This window comes from Prionailurus bengalensis, chromosome B1 (genome assembly GCF_016509475.1).
Source record: "Prionailurus bengalensis isolate Pbe53 chromosome B1, Fcat_Pben_1.1_paternal_pri, whole genome shotgun sequence".
Lineage (NCBI taxonomy): Eukaryota > Metazoa > Chordata > Mammalia > Carnivora > Felidae > Prionailurus > Prionailurus bengalensis.
The window spans coordinates 194357086-194384890 of record NC_057344.1 but is presented as its reverse complement, the minus strand read 5'-3'; the positions used below and the strand labels follow the sequence as shown (position 1 = coordinate 194384890).

The 27805-nt window shown below is 45.3% G+C and overlaps 1 protein-coding gene across 11 annotated transcripts in view; it reads right to left on the bottom strand.

The window, feature by feature from the left end:
- Positions 1-27805, bottom strand: part of PROM1 (prominin 1) — a 112256-nt gene that overhangs the window by 63695 nt on the left and 20756 nt on the right. For all 11 annotated transcript variants that reach the window (XR_006296212.1, XM_043572914.1, XM_043572905.1 and 8 more), the window contains one exon: positions 3033-3088. Coding sequence is in view for 10 of the 11 variants with exons in the window: in XM_043572914.1 (XP_043428849.1) it covers positions 3033-3088 (56 nt within the window). In the remaining variant the exon portion in view is untranslated. The remainder of the gene's footprint in view (positions 1-3032; positions 3089-27805) is intronic.

The window sequence follows — 27805 nt, the reverse complement described above, 5'->3', positions numbered from 1 at the left end:
GCTTCTAGCTACGGGCATCTTTCACTCTGTGCTTGACGGCCTTTTCCGGTACCACGGCAGGTCAGAAGTGCTTAGGGCTTAACACAGTCCCCCGCCCCCACACCGCCCCTAACCTGTGCCCCTTCAGTCTCGGTGTCTGGAAACCTCAGCTCCCTCACACTTCCCAGGGACTAATTTGGACACTGGGGTTTTACACCATTGCCCCGGCAATTCTGCGGGATGAAGCTTCAGCCGTCCCCTGTGGCCGGTGGCTTAATGCCACACCCTTTCCAGGCTGCCCTCTCTCCCTCGTGTTACCTCTCCACTTCCCCGCCAGTGTCCCCTGCACCTCCCAAACCAATGACGTGACCGCGAGGCCTTGACTCAGGGTCTGCTTCAGAGGACTCCAACCCAACACAGCCGGCATACGTCAGACTACGAGCAATCAGAGGGCCCCCCTCCTGAGGTGTCTGGCTTCTCCAGTGTCTCTCCCTAACCAAATCCCTCTTTCTTGGACAACAGTGGAAAACGTGACCCGATCCCACGTGAAGGGGGAATTCAGGTCATGCATGAGGACTCGGTGCACTTGTCCCCCATGCCAATGGTGTTGGTCCATTTGCAAAGGCACCTGAGGTGGAGAGGAAATCAGGCACCAGGGAGATCCCCAATTTCACAGGAGCTCCAAATCTAATACCAAGCCAGCCATAAAGGACTGGCCCAACTAAGAATCTCGCCACGGGTAGTGGCTGAGGTGCCCAGAGTCACCTCAAGGTCTCAGGACCCCATCCTCCGAGGCCTGGACCAGGTGAAGCGCAACCCCCACCCATTCTTTGGCAGAACTAGCTGGCACTCAGGCCAGGCTGCTAATGGCATGCCATTTTTCGATATCAATATACAAGCAACGGTCATTTTGTTCTGCCCAGGGATGCAGGCAGACATCGGCAACCACGTTTGGGAGACATAGGAAGCCACGGGCATTTCATAACGAAAATGTTTTTCCACGGTACTAGGGAAGGCTGTGAGCGCTAGAGAGAAACTAATTCGTGTAAATGGTCTTCAGATAAGGCTTTCCTCTTTGGCATCTGTATTTGTTTTCTCTTGGGTATCACTTTATTGCAAACTGAGAATATGAGGCACTGTCACCACAGCATCTGAGGTGACCATTCACTGGGCGAGAGATCACCGCCCTCCCCATACATTGCCCCCACCACACTGGGACACTGTCATTCACGTTTGCTGTGCTGGCCATTCAAGAATGTCCCCCGTGTGTCTGCTTTTATTGTTCTCTTGATAACCACTTTCAGGAGAGGACAAAGTACTTAATCCTTCAGGACTAAGAGCCTGACAGATTCAACTATTTTTTTTTTTTAATTATCCTAACTTTCAGTACAACACACATCTGTTTATTTCACTGGCAACCTGCACTCATCGTAAACCAAAAGCAAAGGGCACTCTTGCGTTTGGGTAATCCATCACAGATGCAAACAGAATGAATGCGCAACACCTTGGTATTCAGCAGAGGCACGCAAGGTCCTTTAATACTTTCTGAAAATACCATCTGCTCATATTAGCGAGCGTTCAGGGTCCCAGGCCGCCTTTCCTTCCTCTCCACTCTTTCACACCTTGTCCTGGTGGCTCCCGTGGTCCCCGAAGCCTCAGATGCCAGCAAAGCCACCTCCCCACCTGCTCTAGCCCTGCTTCTCCTTCTTCTTTTTTTTTTTTCAACGTTTATTTATTTTTGGGACAGAGAGAGACAGAGCATGAACGGGGGAGGGGCAGAGAGAGAGGGAGACACAGAATCGGAAACAGGCTCCAGGCTCTGAGGCATCAGCCCAGAGCCCGACGCGGGGCTCGAACTCACGGACCGCGAGATCGTGACCTGGCTGAAGTCGGACGCCCAACTGACTGCGCCACCCAGGCGCCCCTCCTTCTTCTTTTTTTACAACAGGCCCCCCAATCACCTTTTATGCAAGAACTCCTGGGCAGAATTACGTTTTTTTCACCTACGTTCCTCTTCCTGTTACTTATAAATCTACTTATTTCCTTCTTCTCCTTCTACTTCTTTAAACAATCAGGTATGGTCTCTGCCATCTGGCTCTTTGCCTCCCGAGATCAAGGGCGATTTTCCTTATCCTTAGCCCAGGCAAGTGCACACACAGAGCTCTCAATACACCTGTTCCAATGTGAAGCTGCTTTTTACCAAACTGCATTTTATTTTTTAAAAAATTTTAAATGTTTTTATTTATTTTTGAGAGAGAGACAGAACGAGTGGGAGAGAGGAAGAGAGAGAGAGGGACACACAGAAGCTGAAGCAGGCTCCAGGCTCTGAGCTGTCGGCACAGAGCCCGACGCGGGGCTCGAACTCATGAGCGTGAGATCGTGACCTGAGCTAAAGTCGGAAGCTCAACCGACTGAGCCACCCAGGCACCCCTACCAAACTGTATTTTGAAACAAATTACACATCCCTGTTTCTAGAAATGGTCAAACAATTCTACTTAGTCTGGGAGTTCTCTCCTTCCTTAGCTAAAAAAAACCCTACCCCATTACTTCCCTTAAGGAAATTTCAGTTTTGTTTTTTTTTTTTTTGTTTTTTTTTTTCAACGTTTATTTATTTTTGGGACAGCGAGAGACAGAGCATGAACGGGGGAGGGGCAGAGAGAGAGGGAGACACAGAATTGGAAACAGGCTCCAGGCTCTGAGCCATCAGCCCAGAGCCCGACGCGGGGCTCGAACTCACGGACCGTGAGATCGTGACCTGGCTGAAGTCGGACGGTTAACCGACTGCGCCACCCAGGCGCCCCAGGAAGTTTCAGTTTTTAAATACAGAAATACATACAGCTTAAAAGGTGAATGTTTTTTCAAATGCTACTTTTGGAATTTCTGCTTTAGAAATCAAAGGGGATTTATAAGATGTTTCAATATTCCATAAAAGTTCTTAGTCAAAGAAAATTATAAAGTTCACAGGTGAACTGATTGCTTAAAGATTTACTTTCAAGTCAACCAAAATTTTGTTCACACTTATTTTTACTAACAAATGTATCGATAAAAATTACCTTCTCATAATCAGTTGAGAGGTCAAACTTCTTCTGTAGAATTTTTCTTAAAATATCTGGGGGAAAAAGTCACAAAAGAATAGCAAGGTTACTTTTACAGTAAAAACACAACATGTATGTTTAGAAAATAAATTTTATATATGCTTACAAATTATTGTACCTCTATGTAGAATTCTTACCATTTTATTTCTATTTCTTAAGGTAGGTAAATAATTAAGCTAATGAGGCTCTAAACAGAAGCAAAGAATGGAGGGCAAATATTTTTGACTTACTATTTAGCAGTGGTGGAATCAGACAGTTGCCATTTTTGAGTTTTCAGTTTCTCACAAGACACCTTGATATTTACCAGCGTATAGGTCATTAATAATTACTGATAAAACGTTACACCGAAATTGCTCACTCTTAATTTTTTGGAACCACAAATGCAACTTATTCTTTGGTAATTCTACATTTACATAATACTTTACAAATAAAAAGAACCTTACAATTAATCCAAGCAGTGCATGAAAACCTGAAATAATATGCAAAATGGTATTTTTCCCGCCATGTTCATTTTGGGCATTTCCAAATTCTCATATAGGTTAGGATTCACCTCTTATCCTGACTCACCAATCTAGCAATGATATGCCATGACTGATGCCCAGACAGAGAGAATAACTTGTCTAAAATCTGGGATGTGTGAGGAGGCCAGACCAAGGCCCAGGCGGTCGTCATTTTTCTGCCCCAAGGTCCTTCTCACGCTGCACATTGTAATTCACCCTGGGAATGAGCTTCTGGAATGCTGTGGCTGTATCCTGTATACATCACTTCTAAAGTGTGCTACAAGGGGCGCAAAGGAAAACTTGTTGTGAATGCTTATTTAAAGCAAGGAGTATAGATTTACATGCCGGCCACCTCCCCGCAGGGCTTTTTGGAAAACAACTTCCGACCTGCACAGACTAAATGCAACGACCTGCAAACTAAATGGAGCAGATCTTTAAAAGGTGTGCTGTAGGAGCAGGGATCAAACTCGTAGGTTTGGGATGCTTACCCTATCCCTAGGGTACTGGGAGTCCTAGTTATTCATTCCTCCAAGGGACGTCAGGGAGACCCAAGGACGGGAGAAACCTGAGTCTGCTCAACCCCGCAGATCTCCTCCAGCCTTGAGCTAGCCACTTTGCTTTGGTTTGTTGTACAGATTAGGTTTCTGTTCTAGATTTCATTGGATGAAAATGTCCACCGATGATTTTTTTTTTTAATTGAGAATCATCCGTTTATTTCAATATATTTAATGACACAGGTGACGTTCCTGTGTGGCATTTTGGGATCGTGATCTAGTTAAGAGTTGGGATGGAGTCCAAGCTCCGCTACTTTCCACGGTGTCTCCTCCTGGGTGAAGAATTACCTGCCACAAGTATCCTCATCTGCCAATCGGGTTGATATTAGTCTCCACCCTCAAAGGACCACTTCGGGTTAAGTGAGATCGTGCAGACGAAGAAAAACGGTACAGGGCCTGGCACACAGCGGGCCCTTCACTGTTCTGTGAAAGGGTTTTAGGAAATGTCTGCTGCAGAGCAGTACGCAAGGTAAGAATGGCATGGAAGGGGTTCTTGCGGCCACGGACTATGCATTCACTTGGCTCATCTTTATAAAACCCAAATGAGAACTTTGAATCTCTTCCGGGGAGCCGCCCCCTCCTTCCTCTCAGGTCACACTGACCAGGTAAGCGGTGGGCATCCCCCACTGGCCTCAGTGGGCACATCTCTGAATGTGGTCCGTGGACCCCTTGGAATCGTCAAGATATGTTCAGGGTGCCCACGAGGAGGAAGCAGAAGATGTGATCCGCCTTTCCACGGTGTTGATATTTGTACTCAGGCTGCAAAAACAACGGTGGCAAAGACTGCTGTGATTTAGCAGGAACCACATAGCATCCATTGTATTCTTCGCTGCCATCAACTCATGGGAACTAGAAGCCCAAGTCACAAGAATGATCTCGATGATTATTACAATCATAGCATCCGACTTCAGCTCAGGTCATGATGTCACAGTTTGTGGGTTCGAGCCCCGCCTTGGGCTCTCTGCTGTCAGTGCAGAGCCCGCTTCACATTCTCTGTCCCCGACTCTCTCTGCCCCTCCCCAGCTCACTCACTTGCACTCTCTCTCTCAAAACTAAACATTTTTTTTTAAAAGAGAATAATCTTGATGGAGCATTAAAAACTCGTAATTGAATTAAACTTCAATCTGTGAGCAGCCATCTTTTTATTATTCTGTGCGAGGAAATGGCAGTGTGCGTAAGGTGCTTTTGTTGCACACCCGTTTCCAGCTGACTCCAGAAAGAGCACTGGGTGCTGGTCTTGAGTTGGGAGCTAAACTCACCACATTTCTCACGGAGCGCGATTTTCACGCAGAAGAAAGAGAGACAAACCACGGTTATTCAGACTTGAGGATTTTGGAGACACTTTCCTTAAAATGGAGGGAGTGGAGCCCACAGCTTCGAGAGGGCGACTCACAGGACTTGTTGCCAATGATAAAATTAGAGCATTTAAGCAAAAATTAGAATTTTGCAAAATCTGCTTCCATGGGGTTGACAGACGCGGGATTTTACCGCATCGTTCTCACCACACTTGAACACATGAAGCAGGTGCGTCTCTAACAGACTATGTGGAGGCCAGTGAATATGGGACACATGGATCACACGTTGGCCGCGGCCCCAATGAGACAGTGCCAGTCTTCCAGTGCCAAAACAGATGCTCCCAGCATTTGCCAGAAGATCCCCAGCCCTTCCCAAGTACCCGGGATTCCGGTGGTCCCGGGTGCTGAAGAAGGGTCCCAGCTACACCAAATGACACTCCTTGCTGACAACTGACCCCTGCCCTTTGTCTGCCAGCTGGCCCCATCTCTCTGCCAAACTGATCTTTGCCGTGAGGACCAAGCACCCATCTGAGATTTGGGGGCAGGAATGTTCTCCCTCCCCCTGGTTTAGAGCAGCGCTGCCTAATAGAAATATATTACAAGCCATACAAGTAATTTCAAATTTCCTAGTAGCCACATTTAAAAAGTGAAAAGAAATGGATGATTAGTTTATTTTACATTAATTTTAATAATATGCTGCCCTTAATCCAGATATATGCAATACACTGTCATTTCTGTATGCCATCAATATAAAAATATTAATGAGCTGTTTTACAGTCACTAAGTATTCAGGTCTGGTATAGATGTGCTCAGTACATCTTAGTTCAGACTAGCTATAATTCAGGTGCTCAGGGGCCACACGTGGCCATGGCCTCTGTACTGGACAGCACGGGGTTAGAGGCTGTAGGTCATCGACCTTGGAGGCCTCAGTCCTTTTGCTCATCCTCCCTCCCTCCCTGTGACAGTGTACCCTGTCACAAGAACACAAAATGAGCATCCACCATATCCATTTTTCCTTTGCCTTCCCTGTGGATCTCTAAGTGGCTCTCAATCCAGGTAAATGAACATCAGCACAAGGCCTGTAGGATGCAGCCCAGCATCTTCATTTGTGAGGTCTTGGCATTAACTCTGCTGTTCACGCCTCATGCGGGAACTCATGAGGTACCCCCCCCCCCCCCCCCCCCGCCACTAGGAAACTCCATCTCAGTTCTAACACGTTCGTCACTGTTGAGAACTTTTAATCGATTATGGTCCATCTCAGAAAGTGTGTGGAAGACCCAGGGTCCCACTTCTGCTCCCCTACCCACCCACCCCCCGCCACCCCTGCTTGGGGGTCTGGCTGCACTACAATCCTTTGTCTTTGTCTCTGTCCTCCTGGCCAGCTTCCAATGGAACCAATCTCTACCTCTGGATCTCCTACATTCCCAGAAAGTTCCAGGGATCCAGCACCGTTTGTGGTACTGATGCTGCAGAAACATAACATTATCCAAAAAAAAGTGTTGCCTCCTTTTTGTAGATCAGACGGGATCCCTGAGGTCTGTGACTAGTTCCTCGTATCGCCTGGTGAGCGAGGTAGCCAGTAGCATTTGGATCACTACAGTGTTATCCTGACCTCTGTGAGACCTCAGTGTGGACAACAATGGCCACCTTGTCCTTCCTAAACCGAGGGAGGGTCTGTTCTGACAGAGCCTGACAGGCACTTAGCATGGGCCAGACAACTCCCAGAGGCCAAGGAAAGATTCTCCCTGCCCTGAACTCAGGGCAATTCCCATGTGGCAATTCATTTTCCACTATAGAAATCCCATGCTCTTTTCACAACATAACAGTTGTCTCTTAAGATATAGCAGGAGGGAAATATGGACTCCAGTGAACGAAGAAGCTCTTGTCATGGTAGATTGTTTCTCAGCATCTGGTCCCATAAAGGGGCTCTGTGGGTCTTTCCGGAATGATGGTGGCTATGAGCCTCTCTTCATTCAACTCTTAGAGGGTGCAATGCCCTCTTACCTGGGATTGAATTTTAAATTTCGTGTGATGATGGAAATTAAGAAAGGTAGCAGCCAGGGCTAATTCTGACCTCTTGTGTCACACCATCAACTTAGAAAGTAAGTTGCTTGGGTGTGGTTGGTTGGTTGTGTGGTTTTTTGCTGTGTGTGTGTATGAATAATTTCTCTATGAATTTTTTTTGATGTCTGAAGCCATACAAGTAAGATAAAATAAGAAAAGTGCCTTGTGCAGGATCTATATATTAAAAAATCCATCTTCCTTATCTTAGTTGAAACACATCTTTGACTAAGATATTTCTGTTTCCTAACTGGGCTTCTTTTAATACACATGTAGGTTCTGGTCCAAGCTAGGCAAAATAAAATTCTACTCTTGGAACGTTCTCTTGTAAAATGGATAGACAATTTTTTTTAATGTCTATTTTTGGGAGAGAAAGAGAGACAGAGTGCTAGTGGGGAAGGTTCAAAGAGAGGGAGACAGAATCCAAAGCAGACTCCAGGCTCTGAGCTGTCAGCACAGAGCTGGACACGGGGCTCGAACTCACGGACTGCAAGATCATGACCTGAACCAAAGTCAGATGCTTAACCAACTGAGCCACCCAGGCACCCTTGGATAGACAACATAAAACAAACAAACAAACAAAAAAAACCCCAAACCTGCTGTTGTCAGTTGATTCGTCAGATTTGTGACGAACTTACGTGCTCTCACAAAGATCTCGTTGCTATCTATTTAATGAGACTTACCTGGCTAGGTCTCTAATTAAAAAGATATGCTACCTGATAGCTTCTAAAGTGTGTTCCTGCCATTTACTGGGAACAGAATCTCTCAAAGGTGCTAAATTATATTTAAAAGTTTTTTAAAGAGATTTTTATGTCTGATATAAATAAACATTTAGTATATGGCAAGCCATTCTTAATCTATGTAAAACAATATTATTTGTAATGCAGTTCTTGAGAAAATATATTTTGGAATGTTATTTTGTTCATAGCTGGTAATTTTTCTGCCAAAGTATTCTAATCTTGGCTTGTTTTATTTTAAAGCCTTTTAAAAAAGTTTAGTAAAGTTTTATGTGCAGGTCATTTTAATTAGTCTTTTGCTCCTCTCTACCTGATGTTTTCTAGTCTCTTTAACTAGAATTTTTTAAATGAAACCAAAAATTAAGTGGTAAACTTAGAAGCACTATGGTGTTAAACATCAAAATTGAGAGATTAAAACATACAGAACAGGTTTTTCTTTGCGGACAAATCTTAGAAAAATGACCCTTTTTTTTCCTTTTCTTTTTTAAATTTTTAAAAAGAATGTTTATTTATTTTTGAGAGAGACAGAGCACAAGTGGGGGAGGGGTAGAGGGAGACAGAGACACAGAATCCAAAGCAGGCTCCAGGCTCTGAACTGTCACCGCAGAGCCCCGTGCAGGACTCAAACTCATGAGCTGTGAGATCATGATCTGAGCCAAAGTTGGACGCTCAACTGACTGAGCCACCCAGATGCCCCTGACTCATTTTTTTCTAAATGTCAAGTTAGATGTATTTGTACTCAGAACTCTTATTAATGAAAATTAAACCCATGCCCGCGAGCGCGCGCGCGCGTGCGCGCGCGCGCGCACACACACACACACACACACACACACACACACACACACACACAAAGTAAGCTCTCTTTCAGGCACTTGAAGTGTTTTCTTGGAAATGTGAATAACTAAGGGCATAGACAGTGTGAAATGTTCCCTTGTGGAGACACCACAGTGTCCCTCTTTGACCTCCAGTGGCATTGTCTCAAACTCCAGTAGTGTGTGGGGCTCTCTATTAAGAGTGACTTAATCTAGTATTTTGTGCATGAAATCAACACTGTCAAATTGAAAGAGATTGTTCAAGTTTTTACTAAAAGTAGCATAAAATGATATTCAAGTTCAACTTAGAAACCTACAAAAGTTAAGTTTGTGACTGTAAAACTTTGATGATTAAGTGTTAATTAAAACTTTAGTCATTTCTTTCCAGGCACGAAAGACTTTCTGCAGGCTCTTAAATCTTTTTTAAGTTTATTTATTTATTTTTGAGAAAGAGAGAGAGAGAGAGAGAGAGAGAGAGAGAGAGGATGGGGGGGGAGGGAAAGAGAGAACCCCAAGCAGTCTCTGTGCTGACAGTGCAGAGCCCGACGTGGGGCTAGATCCCATTAACTGTGAGATCAGGACCTGAGCTGAAATCTAGAGTGGGACGCCTAACTGACTGACCACTCATGTGCCCCTCTGTAAGCTCTTAAACATCAATTTGACAACTTGCCCCCCCCAACTCTAGACTAAATTCCTGAGGGGACAAGGGGCAGGTAGGCACCAAGTGGAATGCCTGACAAGTGCAGATAAAACACAACCCTGGACAGTTCAAAAGTATTAACTTCGCAGATGTGCTGGTATTACGCAGGGTGTGGAAGAGACAGAGGCATTCTGCCCTATGAGAAATGTTCAGTATGGTGTTTGTATATGATCCACTAACATGGAAACATTAGCATCTCCTACTTCCATTCTGTACCTTTTCATGCTCTGCCTTTTCCTGTCCTTCAGCTTGTGGTACAGAATATGAATGCCCAGAAGAACCCATGTGTCACCTCATTTTCCTTGGCCCACTGCTTGACTACATTCCCCAGCCCCCAAGCACTTAGATGGGACACATGACTTGAGTCCTGGCCAATGGAACATGGGCAGGTGTGCGGGCACAACGCTTCCAGACCCGGCCTCCAAAACCTCCCACAAGAGGTTTGCATGCACACCCTCTTTACCCGTCTCCCAGCCAAATATGAAGGATCTAGTAGAGAATCCTGAAGCCCATGGTGATAGAAGGCCCATTAGATGGAGGGAGCCAGAGTCCTAGGACATCTCCACTCCATCACTTCTATATCAGACCATTAGACAGAGAGCATTTTTCATCAAAATTTGGGCTTGTTTGTTATAAAAAATGGTGTCAGTTTCCCTAACTGAAAAAAGCCTTAGCCAATGAAGACTCCCAACATATTTGTGCTGCAGGCATCCTCTACCTGTTCCCTGTCTTGCCAGCTTTGACGAAACAAAGGTTAATTCGTTTTTCTCAGGAGCAGGTACACATACACATAACACAGCAGACTGAGGTTTGGTGAAGCCATTATGTTGGCACTAATGGAGACAGATTTCAAAAGACATCTTCATTAAAAGGTTGAGCTTTCTGTGTTTATAAAAGAGAATGCGTGGCAAGGCATTCAAACCCAGAAATATCACTATAAAACGTGGTACAAGGTAGCTCAGATACAGCATCTTTCTAACTGCTTCTCATCTGTGGGTCTACAAAAGCTCTGGAAAACATCCACAGCCCTGCCTTAAATCTCCATACGCCCTTCAACAGCTTCACTACCAACTGAATTTTCCTAATCTACAAAACACATGTTCAAAACACGCTGATTCAGGCGTGTGTCTACCGCCAAAATATTTAAGGAAAATGCTCTCAGGTTACAGTGTGATCCTGGGAAGTTTGCATCGAAAAGGAGTTACGACTAAGTTGGCTTAAGATCTTGGGACCATCTCCAAGAGTCATGGGCACAACATGGCTGCTTAGATGGGTTGAGACCACCAGCTCCCAGGGCCAGGCTGCTCTTTCTGGAGCAGAAGGCAGATTGTCATCAAGATGACAAGTTAGCTGGTGAAACTGTGAACATTTATGTGGTTCCTACGCGGCCCCTGCACTTTCTCCAGAGCTCCCACATGAAGGGGTCTTTAGACTACAGACAGGAAACTCACTGTGGTTGAATCTTGTCCTCCCTCACTGGGCTCAACTTGCTGGGTTTTGTTTTTGTGTTTTAGAACTTCCATTCAGAGTTCCAATGAATGAACATTTATTTCTTCTCGTGTCAGGGAAATATTTCAATGTGAACAAATCGGAAATTTTCTGGTTATTTGGATTATTTGGTTCAGTTCACCTTTTATCAAGAAAAATGTTTAAGGAGACAACTCATTGCATGAAATATGTTTAAAACTACATTAAGCCAGCACAGTAAGTATGATCAGTTCTGATATCCGATAGGTTGGTCGAAAGAGACAAAGCAGGATAATCATGCCTTAGATGTTTTAACTTAAGGCACATGAATACCAATTGGATGTGAAGCCAAGGTCCATTTTTGAGTATGAGTCCACTGGCCAGAATGGAGATGAGTTACGGTAAAAGAAAGCTCCTCTCTTATTTCAAGGTAGACTCATGCCAACCACTCCATCTCCAAACTGTACCCTTAGGGTACATGAGGAGGAGTCATTGTCTCACAAAATTACACCACCTACACATAGTGTGGGTCTTCCAGAGAAAGCACTTGGTGATCACAGACTCTGCCTCAAGATATGGGGGTCAGGGGGGAACATGGCTGATTCGATTCTTCAGTGACTGAAATGGGGAGTGGAGGGGTAGGCTTTACCCCAGCTACACATTCCCTGCCCCCCAGTCCCCAGACATTGAAAATGATTGCCTGTGTCAGTCGGGGTTCGCCAAAGAAACAGCATCAATGAGCAAGGAGATAGAGATAGAGAGAGAGGAGGATATTTATTTATTTATTTATGTATTTAATCTTTTGGTGAATGTTTATCCACTTTTTGAGAGAGACAGAGTGTGAGCAGGGCAGGGGGCAGAGAGAGAGAGGGAGACACAGAATCGGAAGCAGGCTTCAGGCTCCGAGCTGTCAGCACAGAGCCCGACGTGGGGCTCGAACTCATGAACTGTGAGATCGTGACCTGAGCCGAAGTCGGATTCTTAACTGGCTGAGCCACCCAGGCGCCCCGAGGGGTTTTTTAAAAGAGATTATGGGGGGCAGACAGTTTGCAATCTTTAGAGCAGGTTGGGAACTCAGACAGGGGTTCATGTTACAGTCTCAAAGCAGAATTTCTTCCTCTTGGGGAAATCTTATTTTTGCTCTTAAGACCTTTCAGCTGATTGGAGGAGGCCCCCCCACATTATGGAGGGTAATCTCCTTCACTTAAAATCAACTTATTGCAGGTGTTAATCACATCAATGAAATACTTTTATGGCAACACCTCGATTAGGGTTTCATTAAATCGCTGGGTCCCAGAGCCCAGCCGAGTGGACCCAGAAGACCCCAGCCCTGCCCCAGCCAGCTGTGTTAGCCATAGAAGGGTCCCGCCCCAGAGCTGTATCGGAACCGAGCGTATCTGAGCAGCCCTCTTACAGAGCAGGGGGACTCACTGTCACTAACGCCAACTACTGACAAGCTGTGCCAAAGGACCGCAATCGGGGGCCCAGTGAGAGCAAGGACAGGGGATCACATGTAGTCTCAGAGGACAACTGACCCTGAATGATTTTCCTTAACCAGCCCCCACACTGACTTAAGTTGGTGTGCACTAAACTACGAGGCAGGCAAATAAATGCCATTTGAAAAGATGTCCATCAAAAGGAGCGGAACAAAATCTGTCTGGCACTTGCATGGTGAATTGCTTCCCTGAAGAGTGTACCTAGCAAGGCCCATCTTCCTGAAGCCCTGGTCGCTTTTATGTGTTTGCTGTCCTCTGACACTGAGATGAACACCCTCTGCCAAGAGCTTGGCTCACGTCTTCCTGTGGCTGATGTGAGCGAGGCTGAGCCTAAAGAAGTGATCTGGGGACCTAAACAATGCAAGTGCCTCTGGTCTGGGAGTTCATCAGATTCCCCGAATGAAGCACACTTCCTTCTGGAATGGCTGCCAAGAGCCTGTCTGAATTTAGTGCTCCAGGGATATGCATTTGAAGAATCACTTCGTGCAGCAACCGTCCTGTACTTTTCAATTGCATGGAGCACTTCATTATATGGTTCCAGTCCTCCCGCAACAAGACGAGACTCTGGTTTGGTTTTTAACACGGGGATTGATGCTTCAGAAATTTGGGAGCCAAGCCGCGGGGTCAATTGGAACTTATTAAATGTACTCCCCCTGCCTCCGAGTACATAATCAAGTTTTCCGGAAGGTGAGTCCCTTTTTCCTTTGTTTAAAATACAGTGTGAACACCCTTGCTTTGCTATTTCCTTCATTACAGCTGTCAACACAAGACTCTGTGTGGTTCTCCTTTAATTGACTGGAGTGGCTTCTCGCAGAAGCAATGAGGCACGTTGGCTTGCAGTAGAATTTGATGGCACTGACTCAGGCTCCAAGAAAAGAGCTTGGGAAAAGTGCTGCCCAGGAAGCTATTCTTGGGAAAACATCTGGGACCATTCTGGCCCCTGCAGCTTTCTCCCTGCTATGTGCTCACACTGATTGTGCACTGGGGTTCCGTCTTAACCCTTAGCATGTGGCCGGCCTGCCCTTAAATCACCTTGAATTCCTTTAGAGGAGGTGGGAGCTCCGGTCGCACAGGTGGAGGGAAACTTCTGGGGTCTCCTGGGGCCCAGGGCCCTCGATAAAGCTGCATGTGGGTCCCCGGCCTCAGTGCTGGGAGGGGTGTGGGGAGGGGTCTCTGTTCCCGGGATGGACTAGGGGCTGTGTTGCCACCACCCGTGAATCCAGGGAGGGGAGCAGGGAACATGGTCAAAATCTCTGTCGATTCCTGAAGTTTTTTGGTTCGTTTCCTTCCCTGAGACATTCCTGGAAAGCGTAATTCCATTCGCCGCCTTTGTCTCCGCTGTTTGTTGGGGAAAGTTTGCCTCGAGAATCTTGGAAAGGAACACAACGTGCTTGAAATCTTTTGTTCTGCACCAGGGCCCTCATAATCTCACATACACGCCCGTGAGAACGTGGGTGTGCTAAACCCCACTTTGTCCTGCCTTGTGACAGAAGGCTCAGCTGTTGGCAATGGAGTCTTCCCGACTGGGGACAGAGAGGGACTAGGGGCAGAGCAGAGGGGGACTTTTGTTTTCCCGAAGGTTTTTTGAGCTCCCTGGAATTTCTGAGAGAATATTTAGCAATTTTTTAAACAAAGTACTCTTACTTACAGGCTCTTCTACCCCCTTCTCCCTCAAAAATGACATTAAAAAACACAATTGTTAGGGTGCCTGGGTGGTTCAGTCGGTGGAGTGCCCAACTCTTGATTTCAGCTCAGGTCATGATGTCATGGTTCATGGGATGGAGCCCCACCCACGTCGGGCTCTGCGCTGACAGCGTGGAAACTGCTTGGGATTCTGTCTCTCCTCTTTCTCTGCTGCTCCCTCCCTCTCTCAAAAATAAATAAATAAACTTAAAAAAAAAACCCATAATTCTTAACACTATCAAGTTAAACATGCTACTTCCTGTAAATGTAAGTCAGATTTTACCGTTATCTCGTATAGCCTGGGGCCACTTCTACAGCATTTCAAACACATACAGTTTGTCACCAAAAAACTGGAAAAGAAATGAGGCTGAAATCCGCAAAATTGTCCATGCTTCCCAATAAATAGTCTTTGGAAAAGTAATAATGAGATATTCAAGATCTAGAGAAGCCCAATTTTGTCCCGATAAGTGTTTGGTTCAGGCAACATACACTCTTCTACTGTTTTGTTAATAATGTACCAGAACCGGGGCGCCTGGGTGGCGCAGTCGGTTAAGCGTCCAACTTCAGCCAGGTCACGATCTCGCGGTCCGTGAGTTCGAGCCCCGCGTCAGGCTCTGGGCTGATGGCTCAGAGCCTGGAGCCTGTTTCCCATTCTGTGTCTCCCTCTCTCTCTGCCCCTCCCCCGTTCATGCTCTGTCTCTCTCTGTCTCAAAAATAAATAAATGTTAAAAAAAAAATTATTTTTTGGGCGCCTGGGTGGCGCAGTCGGTTAAGCGTCCGACTTCAGCCAGGTCACGATCTCGCGCTCCGTGAGTTCGAGCCCCGCGTCGGGCTCTGGGCCGATGGCTCAGAGCCTGGAGCCTGTTTCCGATTCTGTGTCTCCCTCTCTCTCTGCCCCTCCCCCGTTCATGCTCTGTCTCTCTCTGTCCCAAAAATAAATAAACGTTGAAAAAAAAAATTAAAAAAAAATTATTTTTAAATAAAAAATAAAAAAATAAAAAAAATAATCTACCAGAACCAACTTTTTTTGTGGTTGTGTGTCCACCCCCTCTGCTTGTGCAGTGAGGCTGTAGGTTCTCCAAGACGCTCTTGTCTTTGTCCCCAGAGCGCTTTCTGCTAGTTGTCCTTGATGCAATTGCATCACTTAACTGAATATTATGTAAACAGATAAAGAATGACTATAAAGAGCAAACGTTGCTGTTTATATAAATTCTAAGTTGAATGTTTTTAAAAGCTCAGTAAAGAAGAGGGGTCTTAGAAAGAAAAGATCTGTTGCATTCAACGTAGGGGACATAACTGAAAAAGCTCAGCGTGAAAACCAGCAAAAATCTAGGGGAAAAAATATCAGCACTGAGTCTACACCGTAAATTCTCGTTACTTGAATACAATCCAGACTGGAAATCATAAAAGTTGTGTTGACAGGGAAATTCCAATCGGGAGACTCACACTCACCTGATATTAAGGATGTAGGAATCTGCAAAGCAGTGTCCCTCCCACCAGCAAGAACTAGCTAGATGAAAGACGATGTTATGGCTTTAAAAATAATTTTTTTAATGTTTACTTATTTTTGAGAGAGAGAGAGAGCGTGCAGGGGAGGGGCAGAGAGAGAGGGAGACACAGAATCCAAAGCAGGCTCCAGGCTCTGAGCTGTCAGCACACAGCCTGACATGGGGCTCGAATCCATGAACCGTGAGATCATGACCTGAGCCGAAGTTGGACATTTAACAGACTGAGTCACCCAAGAACCCCTGTTATGGCTTTTCATGGGCCCCCCACAGACAGCTGAGCCTGCAAAGCAGTCAATTCCACACAGAGCGCCAAGCCCCTCTGAGGAGAGACAAGGGATACACAACCTGTTTCCCTTTTGGTGGTCTGGTGAAAAGAAATCACTGAAAATGCTGACAAGCTCTTAAGGCTGAGTGTGGCTGGCATGTCCACTGTGGGCCCAGAAGGCTCAGAAATAATGAGGAATTTCCATTTGCTTGCGAGCCCCAGTGAGTGCTCTTGAGAGCGACTGGGGCAGGGCAAGTGACAGGAGAAAGTCTCCCTGGTGGCATAGGTATACAGGAAGTGGAGGGCTGCAGCTGAGGACAGGCGCGGAGCCCGCATACTTCCCTAGGGCTTTCTCTCCAACAAAGCAAAAGATTTAGAGCCACTGAGTAAGAGGCAGGGAACTCTCTCAGTCCTATGGCCAAGGCAAAACTCCATTGTTCCTAGGATGGGGGTAAGAGTAAAACTCATCTGCTTGTGGGGAAGAGGCTGGAAACCCTCCCACCTATAGGATACAGGTAAAGGCTTATTGCTGCTGGGGGACAGGGCAGAAGCAAAGCCCCTCTGTGCCTGGGGATGAAACCACTCTGAGGCACACTACTTTTGGGACCAGGGCAAAAACATGCTCCTCCCCAGACCAGTACAGATTCCAAGTAGGAGTTTGGCTGTCATGGGAGAAGGTACAGGAACAAAGAGAAAGCCCCACTCCCCAGGCTTAGTGGCACAATGGCCTGCCTATGCCTGAAGCTGGACCAGTTCAACAGAGACCCGCCATGAGCCTGGCACCAAGTGACAGGCACCTCCACCATGGGAGAAAAAGCAGGGCTCTCTGTGCCACAGGTAAGCAGTGACTGTTGAAAGCTGAGGGTGAAGCAAGAACACTGAGTGACACCCTCCAGCACACCAGGCCCCACACCACACACAAGGTGAGGAATTTAAAGCCTGTGGCCCATTGGAGGTGATGGCAGTAACAAACTGACCCAGGCCAGCTCAACTCCTAACCAGAAGGACTCAGTCCCCCACACAACAGCCTGATGGGATGGAAATCATGTCCACATCCATGGGTAAAGACAACTCACCCCACTTTCTACCAGTCTACACAGGATGTCCAGCATTCAGTGAAAAATTACAAGACACACATACAAGAAAGAAAAACAAATGACCCACTGTCAAGAGAGATTCGGACCCAGAGATCATTCAGATGGTAGAGAACTTTCTGACAGGAAGTTAAACATAGGTTGTTGGGGGGAATTTACATTTATACCTCAGGGTAAAATAAAATGTTTCATGAAAGTGTGTAAAATGTTTAGGATTCCCAATATTTACCAACTTTAACCAACTAACTACCAGTTATATTGTTGAACAAGAGGGTTCTACTCTCCCTAAATTAGTCTTGATTTTTTTTTTTTTACCACAAATCAGCCCTAGTGGCAATTCTATAGGAATTATGATAACCTGTCCTGCTCTATCCGAGTCTCTAACCTATGGATTGTATTCCCCTACTCTATCTTCTAAGTTTCTCAGTGTGCCTTAGAAGAAAGAGAGGGGGATGAGAGGAGAATATTAGCTGTCACCATGTATTACCCACTGAGCTAAGTGCTTTGGGCCATGTGGCAGAGCAGGAAGCGCAGGGACTTGGCATCAGCCGGAGCTGGCTTCAAGGTCTGCCTCCAGCACTTAGAAGCTCTGTGGCTGGCTTGAACGTGGACCAAATTACAAAAACTCTCTGGGTCTCAACTTCTGCACCTGTAAAATGGACAGACGGCAACTACTTGTGACCTTATCAAAAAGATCATGAACGACTCAAGGTGGCCGTCTCACCTTCCAGCAAATGTAGAAGGGGACGGGACACCATTCCTATTCCCAAATGGGGAAGCCAGGCCTTAGGAAGGCTGCGTGGGTTGCATTACATCACTCAGTGGGGCAGGAATTCAAACTCAGGATCACTTTCCACTACACAACTCTGGGCAGCTTCAGAGTCCAGGGCTGGCCTTGCTGCCCAAGGGCACGTAGACTGACTCAGGCCACTGGCTTCAGTTCTCTATGCTCCCATGTTCTCATCTGTGAAATGGGGAATCATACTTACCTTGCTCGACTATCCTAAGCAAGGTAAATGGTATGTGTAAAGCACTTGGAAATGGTACCTGACACAAAATAAATGCCCCCAAATAGTGGTGGTGATGGCGGTGATGGTGGCCGTGGTAGGGGAGGAAGCAGTAGGTCTAGTGGTAGTTTATGAAAAGATAGACCTCTGGGCTTTTCTTGTCTTTTCTTTCTTTTTTTTTAATATAAGTTTTTTGTTTGTTTGTTTACCTATTTTGAGAGTGACAGAGACAGTACAAGTGGGGGAAGGGCAGAGAGAGGAGGGGAAAGAGAATCCCAAACAGGCTCCACACTGGGCAAGTTCCTTACCTGCCTCGGGCCCTCAGTTTTCTCATATTGACATGATCGCACTATACTCACAAAGAGACTTAACAGGAATGAACATGTCCCAGACCCTGTTCTGGGTGCTAAGGAAACAGAGATGAAAAGATGGAATCCACCCTGTTAATGGGCTCACAGTCTGTTGGGAAGATATGGAAGTGAATCAGATGAAATGGGGGTGCTAAGATGTGGTCCTAGGAGGTTCAAAGTCAGCAGGCTAGGTGGGGGGGAGGGGCCTGTGGGGACTAAACAAAGATTTACCCGAGCAGACGATATTTGAACTGTGGCTTAAAAGAGAAGTAGACATGTATTAAGTGGAAGGAAGGAACTTCAGGGAGAAAGGACACAGTGAGGACCCAACCTCTGACCCTGGCTTAGCGAGCCCTCCTCACGGCAGGCATGAGGCCAGAGTCCTGGGATTAGCAGGAACCCGGTGGCCCCCAAAGACAACTCTCCAAACCCCAAGACAAGCACAACATATACTTATTTGTTTCAAATCCTTGTTACATAACTTCCTCTATTTTATCTTTTTAAATGTTTATTCATTTATTTAGAGAGAGAGAGCACTCAAGCAAGGAAGGGGCAGAGAGAGAGGGAGAGAGAGAATCCCAAGCAGTCTCCACACTGTCAGAGCAGAGCCTGAGGCAAGGCTCACGAGATCATGAACTGAGTCGAAGTCCAGAGTCAGATGCTTAACCAACTGAGCCACGCAGGTGCCCCCAGGAGAATGGCTTTTTCTTCTGGAGTATTGAGCGGTGTGGCAAAATATTAGCAACTGATGAATCTAGGTAAGGGCTCTACAGGTGCTTGTTTGTAGGATTCTTATAACAGTTCCAAAGGTTTGAAATTATTCAAAATAAAAATCTGGAAGGAGAAACATCCCTAGATCTCATCCCATCATTCTCTATAATCACTTTCCCTTTACTAAACTGTTTCCAATAGTCGGTGAGCCAGTTAACCTATTTTCCTATTTACTAGGCTCAGAGGTTTTGATGGTTTCAGAGAGTAGCAATGTTTTATTTCTTGTTGGGATTCTGACTCAAGGGAAGAAAGGAATCAGTAACAAGCCAGTTGGAAGAATGTGGATATTCAACTTAATGAGAATTAATAATAAAAAATTAAAAATTCTTATTAATTTTTGTCGGTTGGTAATCATGCTGTGGATAGTAAGAAATGCCTATATTTTTTTAGAAATGCACATTGAGATGCAAAGTGAAATGATATTATGTCCACGTTTGCTTTAAATGTTCCAGCAAAGAAAAAATGGAAAGAAAAAAGGATTAGATAAAGCAAACCTGTGAAAATCAGATAATTTTTCATCTGGGCAATTGGTCGGGTGATTCATTGTATCATTCTTTCCAGTCTGGGGTAGGTTTGAAATTTTTCATTATAAACAATGTACAGGAAATCTTACTCCTCTCGCTCTCCGGTATCCCAGCCCTTCATCACACACCTAACCCACTTTCAGTGAAGCTTTTAGTGACTAATTACTCCTTTGGGCTCTATCTCTCTTCTCTCCATTCCATTCCACACAGTGCCGTCAGATGAATCAGTCTATAACCTCCTTTATGTGGCCTCCATTAATTATCTTTAGAGCTATCCATTATGTCACCCTATCCTTCCAATTAAAATCAAAGTAAGCACAGTCTTTGGAGACAAGGTGGCCAAACATAGTTCTTGGTTTGCCCAGACAGTCCTGGTTCACACTTATGGCCCTGACTAATCATTACCAGTGTTCCCTTTTGACTCTTCAAATACCCTGGTTTAAATGATAAACTGAATGTCACCCAAATCGAGTGATCCTAAGTTCAAATTCAAGATCTGATACTTAATGCTGCACGATCCACTTAATATTCTTGACCCTCAATTTTCTCATTGTTGAAAACTAATACACAAAAAGCCCTGAACAGGATGCCCAGCACATATCAAGCAATCAGTAGGCAGTTGATATCATTATATCTCCCTCCAAACAAGATGCCCTTAATCCAGCCAGATTTCTTCTTGGTGCCCAAACCAAAACGAGCCTTCCTCATGACCCCTTGAGTCTTCTTGATGCTATTTCTCCGCTTATAAAAACCCTCCTTTAAGGTTAAAATTTGAGGTTCTCAGCCGACTTTCCTCATCACTAAATACCTACAACTCATCACTCACTTGTGACCTTTAATGATCTACCAGCTTATGTGTTCCCTGGACTATTTATTCTCTGTAAATATATTTGTCTCCTCAATTACAAACCATTCTTTCCTTAAAGCAGGAAAGTTCTCTCTCCCACATAGATCCTGTGACCCCTAACCCGGTGCTATGCACCTGTGGCAAGAGCTCAGTAAAACTTATATGCCCTAAACGAGACACCTAAATGAGACCCAAGAAGCTGACATTCTTCTAGGAAGAATATTTTCCTTGAAAAAAGAATCTACACATACAGTCATGGTAGCATTCATAAGAAGTTGAGCATCTGACTCTTGATTTTGGCTCAGGTCATGATCCCAAGGTCGTGGAAATGAGCCTCGTGTGGGTCTCCATTCTGAGTGTGGAGCCTGCTTAAGATGTTCTCTCTCTTTCCTTTTGCCCCTCTCCCCTGCGAGCGCTCTCGCTCTAAAATGAAAACTAAAAAAAAAAAAAAAAAAAAAAAATTTAAAGAAGTTCCTTTTTGATTAAGTCCCAAAGGGGGTGGGGATGGAAAATCAAAGACTTGCTACAAACTAAAACACAATTCCAAACCCCCATTATTGTTGAACTTTAAAAACCCCAGTCCTTCCAATGGTACATAAAACATCAGACAAAATATGATTTCCCTGCAGCTCTAAGTGCTTAATTCAGTCTAGTTTTTAAATGTGCAACCTATTTTTTAAGTCTCATTTATCTTAATAAAAGAATTATTAAACCCTCAAGCACAGTCAGGTTGGTAATCTGCATACGCAAGGGACCAATGGGTAAACAGTTTGAAACCAGATGATCTAAATATCTATTTTTCATCTTTTTTTTAAGTTTATTTATTTATTTTGAGAGAGAGAGAGAGAGAAAGCACGAGCAGAGGAAGGGCAGAGAGAGAGAGAAGAGAGAGAGAAAGAGAGGGGGAGAGAGAGAGAATCCCAAGCAGGCTCCATGCCATCAGCACAGAGACGGATGTGGGGCTCGAACTCACTAACCACGAGACCATGACCTGAGCCGAAACCAAGAGTCGGACGCTTAACTGACTGAGCCACCCAGGCACCCCTTTCTGTTTTTCTTCTAGGTCATAACTTCATGCTTCCATCCTATATGGGGTAAAATGTGACTTTAGCTATATAAAACAATAACAACAAAAAAAATCTTTGCCTAGGAAAAAAAAAGTCTGAAAACATTAGACCAAAATGTAAACAGAGGTTATCTTTGGATGGGAGAATGAATACTTGTTTTATTTCTGTTTCTGTGTACTCTGTATGAATGTATTCTACCTGCAAGATGGAAATAAATACAGGTGTGTCTGTTGCATTAGCAATGAATGACATCGCAAATAATTATGCAATTTGCTTACTTAAGTCAAAGAAGCACAGTCATTCAATGAGAGCTCGGGCTGTGCTCCAAGAACTAGGAATCTGTTTTGAACAACAAAGACAGCACTTCCTCCCCCTCCCCGCGTGCTGAGAACCATCCCAGGCAACAACATCCCTGTCCCCTTTCCTGCTTGCTGATCCTACCAGCTCTCATTGGCTGTACCGGCTTAAACAACCAAGCTTCCTATGTCCGGGCCTCAGTGTTCTCATCCGTACAATGGAAGTAATAGGTTGGATGATGCTTTCTGATCAGATGATGTTCCCCACATGACAAATTCTATAATTCCAAATGGTCTAATGGCAATTACCAGTAGACAGATTGGGCAAAGGGTTTCTGATGTCGTGGAATCAATACTAAAAGGACGAACTCTGCATTTCACGGAAAAACTCCTCCAAAAGGAAACAAACACATAGGAACACCATCCATCTCACTAGTAGTCAGAAATAAATATTAAAGTACTAACATGCTACATCCATTGCAATTAATTCATTCTTAAAAATGCCCAACACGTTGGGGCGCCTGGGTGGCGCAGTCGGTTAAGCGTCCGACTTCAGCCAGGTCACGATCTCGCGGTCCGTGAGTTCGAGCCCCGCCCGCGTCAGGCTCTGGGCTGATGGCTCAGAGCCTGGAGCCTGTTTCCGATTCTGTGTCTCCCTCTCTCTCTGCCCCTCCCCTGTTCATGCTCTGTCTCTCTCTGTCCCAAAAATAAATAAACGTTGAAAAAAAAAATTAAAAAAAAAATGCCCAACACGTTACGGGTGGTGGCATAAACCATCACAGGACCTTCTGGTAATTCTTTCTAAAACTGAAAATGATCAGATCTTTCCACTAATAATCCTTCTTCTTGGGGCAAAGAATTCTAAATGCCTGGATAACCCTGAGTGAAAAACTGGAGATAAAAGTAGGGAGGGAGGAATTAGTTTCTATGTGATTCCATCCGTTTTCTCCATGGAGTCTGAGGTCACTGGCTGGTGGAGGAGGGTGTAGGGTAGAAACTGGAGAAGAGCAGAGAAAGTAGGTAAGTGGGAAATGGGAACGTGCTCTCGAACGTACATTTAAAGTGAGCCCAGCAGGCACAGCGAGCGGCTCTGACAGCAGCCTGAGAAAATGGCGCATCCAGGTTTGGAATTGTGTAGGAAGAGAATCAAGGTGGCGGGCGGGGGGAAGGGGGTGTCCACAACGCAGGGCAGTGGGTGCTCACAGAGTGAAGGTGAGGAGCTCTCAGAGTGAAACTGGGGGTGTAGAGTCAGAGAAGAATAATTGAGGAGGAGGCTTGCCGTGTTGTGTCGGGGGACCACCACTGAGGAGGAACCACGGGCAGAGATCGCGAAGATACAAAGGAACTGGCCTCCTAGAAACAGGATGTAGAGCACGCAGGTGGGAGGTACAGCAGGTGCAAGGGCACTGGTGTCACAAAGTAACTTGTCTGTAGGAACCGTCTAGGCCAGTGTGACTGCAACACAGTGAACAGGTGGGCTATGCGAGAGCGAATCCACTGACGCACGCAACCAAGATTTACATCCTACGCGCTGTCCCAGGCTCTGGGGATACAGTGTTGAAGAGGTGAACAAAATAACATCCCTTCCGTGAAGATGTTTAGAGGCTAATAAGCAAGATAAACCAGGATTTACTATAATACCAAGATCCGTGTTACAAAGAAAAATGAAGCAAGATAAGGGAGTGGGGAGCTGGCCAGGGACAATCTCTTCAAGGGGATGAAATTGAGCAAAGCCCTGAGTGATGTGAATAACAAGCCATGCCGAAGAGTGGTCGGGAGGCCACTGCAATGGTCCCAGTGATGTGTGGCCTCAGCTAGGGAAGCACCGTGCTGACACAGAGAAGTGGACAGATTTGACACATAAGTTCACAGTAGAACATCTGGCTTTACCAGCGAACAGACCGGTCTTCAAGAAGACCGGTCTGTCCCTGTTATTGTAATGGGATACTTAAGAGGCACTCATTTCTGAAGTCAGCTATTGACTTGACATTCACAGTAGATACTCATTTCTACTTAGCTTTACTCCTACTGCATGAGTTATACCTGGACTGACTCTAGAGAAATGTCATTCCTTGCAACATAGGCACCCAGGGCATCCAGTCATTTTGGAGATGTGGCGGCATTAAACACAGCATGTCACAATAATTCCTCTCCGAGCAGCCTGCTGTCCAAATCTCATTAGGCTGAGTTTCTGGGTCAGCCAATTTCCAAGAGGATATTACAACATACAACCCCCTCTTCCCCAGGATATACGAGGCTATTTAATTCCAAATCAGGTTTGAAGGGAGCCTTCCTCTCAATTAATAAACCTGTGCCATTGAATCAGCGACCCCATCAAATTAAAATATTTTAAAATTAAAATTCAAGAACTCACTGGTTCCTGCCTGATGTAAAACTGCTAAAGAAAGGCCAGACAAACATAAACAGTTCTGTCACCACCTTTCGGCTCTCAGTGTGGACTACAAAGCTTCCTCCCCACAGAATGAATACACAGACACCTTGTCTCTCAAGCTGCAATCTGGAAGCTAACCACCACTCTCCCTGCAAAGCTCTAGAGACTTCTTTCACTTAAGCTGCTGCCCTGGAGGTCTTCTCCAACCCTCCTCCTCTAGTTTTAAATGAGGTAGTTCTTATTTTTCTTAATCCCACTCAACAAAAATTTGGCCTTTAGGGTTTCTTATTTGGCCTATAAAACAGCATGAATAAGAACAAAGAGGAACCAGGCCAGGGACAGAAGCCTAAACTCCTTAGCTCCCTGTGGACAGAGACGTTCTGACCAGTGGTTCCATCCCCCATGTGCTTTTGGCATTCGTGGAAAAGGATGACGTGAGGCAAAGGGCACACGGGAGGCTCTTGTACCAGTGGCCAGAGGCAGAGCCACTGTTCTAGAATGCCCAGAAGCCACCTGCAATCACCTAGACCAGTTGTTCGGGAAAAACTCAAGCCTAGAAAGCAGGTTTTTCCCCCACGCGCTCTCACCAAAAGGAAACGCTGAGACACCATCAACAGCTGCCTAAACAACATCCTGACGGTAGCTGGTAACCAAAGAAATGCCAGAAAGTTCCAGAAAGCAAAGAGCAGAGATGTGTGAGAGGAGCGCTCACCACCAGCCATCAGGGGGCACAGCTCACAGCTCAGAACAGAGCCCAGGCAGCGGCAGAAGGTACCATTGGAGCATTTAAAAATAAACGGACCAGAACAACTCGCACGTAGCCTTTGTCCTTTATGCCTTTTCAAAAACGTAAAATGTACTCAACTGACATGAGTCCAATGGGATAAAAGAGGAACTCAGAAGATAATTATTAGAAATTTAAAATGACCATCTATATTTCAAATCACAGGATACAGCTGAAACTATCTTTAATAGATTTGAATGTATCTGTTAGGAAATGAGAATAAAAATGACATAACAAAATGTTTAAGTCAAAAAGGTAAAGAAGAAGTGTACCTGGGTGGCTCAGTCCATTAAGCGTCTGACTTTAGGTCAGGTCATGATCTCATGGTTTGTAGGTTCCAGCCCCGCGTTGGGCTCTGTGCTGACAGCTCAGGGCCTGGAGCCTGCCTCAGATTCTGTGTCTCCCTCTCTCTCTGCCCCTCCCCAGCTTGTGCTCTGTCTCTCTCTGTCCCTCAAAAATGAATAAAAATTTAAAAAAATTTTTTTAAGTTAAATTAGAAAATTAAGGAGACTTCCCAATGCAGAAGGGAAGAATTACTAAAAATAGATTGAACAAAATAAACATAATTGTTTATTTATTGTAATGTTTATGTATTTATTTTGAGGGGGGAGGGGCAGAGAGAGAGGGAGAGAGAGAATCCCAAGCAGGCTCCATGCCACCAATGCAGAGCCTGACACCGGGCTTGAACTCCTGGACCGTGAGTTGAGCTAGAACTGAGGGTCGGACACTTAGCTAACCAAACCACCCAGGTGACCCCCGCATTTTTCATTGAAAAAACACGCAGGGAGCCGGCTAAGGCCCGTCCTTAGTTTTGAAGTTTATTCCCGTTGCGGCAGGGAAGACTGATGTGGAAAACAAGCTGTGCGGTGTCTAAAAAGGCACCTGGAAATGTTCCCACATCCAGGAGTGATAACTGGGCCGAACCTTCATATCAAAAGTTGAAGTCATCCTACTTCTTATCCTTTCTAGACTTCTTGCAAGTAGAACGTACAGAACATTTTCCGTGAGGTGCACTGTTTGATCCCACTAAAAGGTATCATGCAATAGCTTCGCCTAAAAGCAAGATAAGAAGAGCAAGAGGGGCGCCTGGGTGGCTCAGCCGGTTGAGCGGCCGACTTCAGCTCAGGTCACGATCTCGCAGTCCGTGAGTTCGAGCCCCGAGTCGGGCTCTGGGCTGACGGCCCAGAGCCTGGAGCCTGCTTCCGATTCTGTGTCTCCCTCTCTCTCTGCCCCTCCCCCATTCATGCTCTGTCTCTCTCTGTCTCAAAAATAAATAAACGTTAAAAAAAATTTTTTTAAAGAAGAGTAAGATCCTGAAGCCCGACAGATCTGAGTCCACACCCCTGCTCTGCCCACTCACAAGCTGTGTGATCCTGGCTAAGTGAGTTCCTCTCTTGGAGCCTCTATTTGCACATATGTAATACAGAGGTGATGTCCACCTTATAAGACACTAGACAACATCAGTAAGATTTTTTTTTTTTTTGCATTACCAGTGTAGGTTTGAACTGGACCAACCTTTTTGGGGTGCAATTAGGCAACATCTATTGTAAGCGAAAATTCATAATATCATGTTGACTTGGCACTTCCATTTCTAGAAGTACATCCTCCATACATACTTGCACATTTATGAAGTAATTAAAGTGACATACAACAGTGTTTGTGGTAGCCAAATGGTGGAAATGAGCTAATAAGCACTGGTCTATTTTTACAGCAATAAAAAAAGGATGAAGAATTAGATCTTCATATACTAATATAAAATAATGACCAAGATGTATGTTTAAGAAGAAAGCATTGGGGCTCCTGGGTGGCTCAGTCAGTTAAGTGTCCAACTCTTTTTTTTTTTTTTTTTTAACGTTTATTTATTTTTGAGACAGAGAGAGACAGAGCATGAATGGGGGAGGGGCAGAGAGAGAGGGAGACACAGAATCGAAAGCAGGCTCCAGGCTCCAAGCTGTCAGGACAGAGCCCGATGCGGGGCTCGAACTCATGGACCACGAGATCGTGACCTGAGCTGAAGTCGGACGCTTAACCTACTGAGCCACCCAGGCGCCCCAGTGTCCAACTCTTGACTCAGGTCGTGTTCTGATGGTTTGTGGGACTGAGCCCTGTGGCAGGCTCTGCACCAAGAATGGGGAGCCTACTTGGGATCCCTGTTCTTCCTCTCTCTTTGTCCCTCCCCTGCTCTCTCTCTTTCTCTCTCTCAAAATAAATAAACGAATAAACCTAAAAAAAGCGAGGTGCCTAATGATATGTTATCATTTGTGAAGAAAAGACACAAATGTCCTTTTTGGCTTGTATAGGTAGAAAATAAATCTGAAAAAGACACAGTCACACGAATAGACACATAAGAGTGAGACCAGCGATTACCTGTAAAGAAGCTAACTGGGTGGCTGACAATCAAGAAGGGGACAGAAGCCTCACATTGTGTATCTTTTTGTACTTTGACGTTTTGAGCCATGTAAATATGTTACCTATTCAAAAAATTAAGTATTTTTAAAATTCAGTGAGATACTGGGACAGA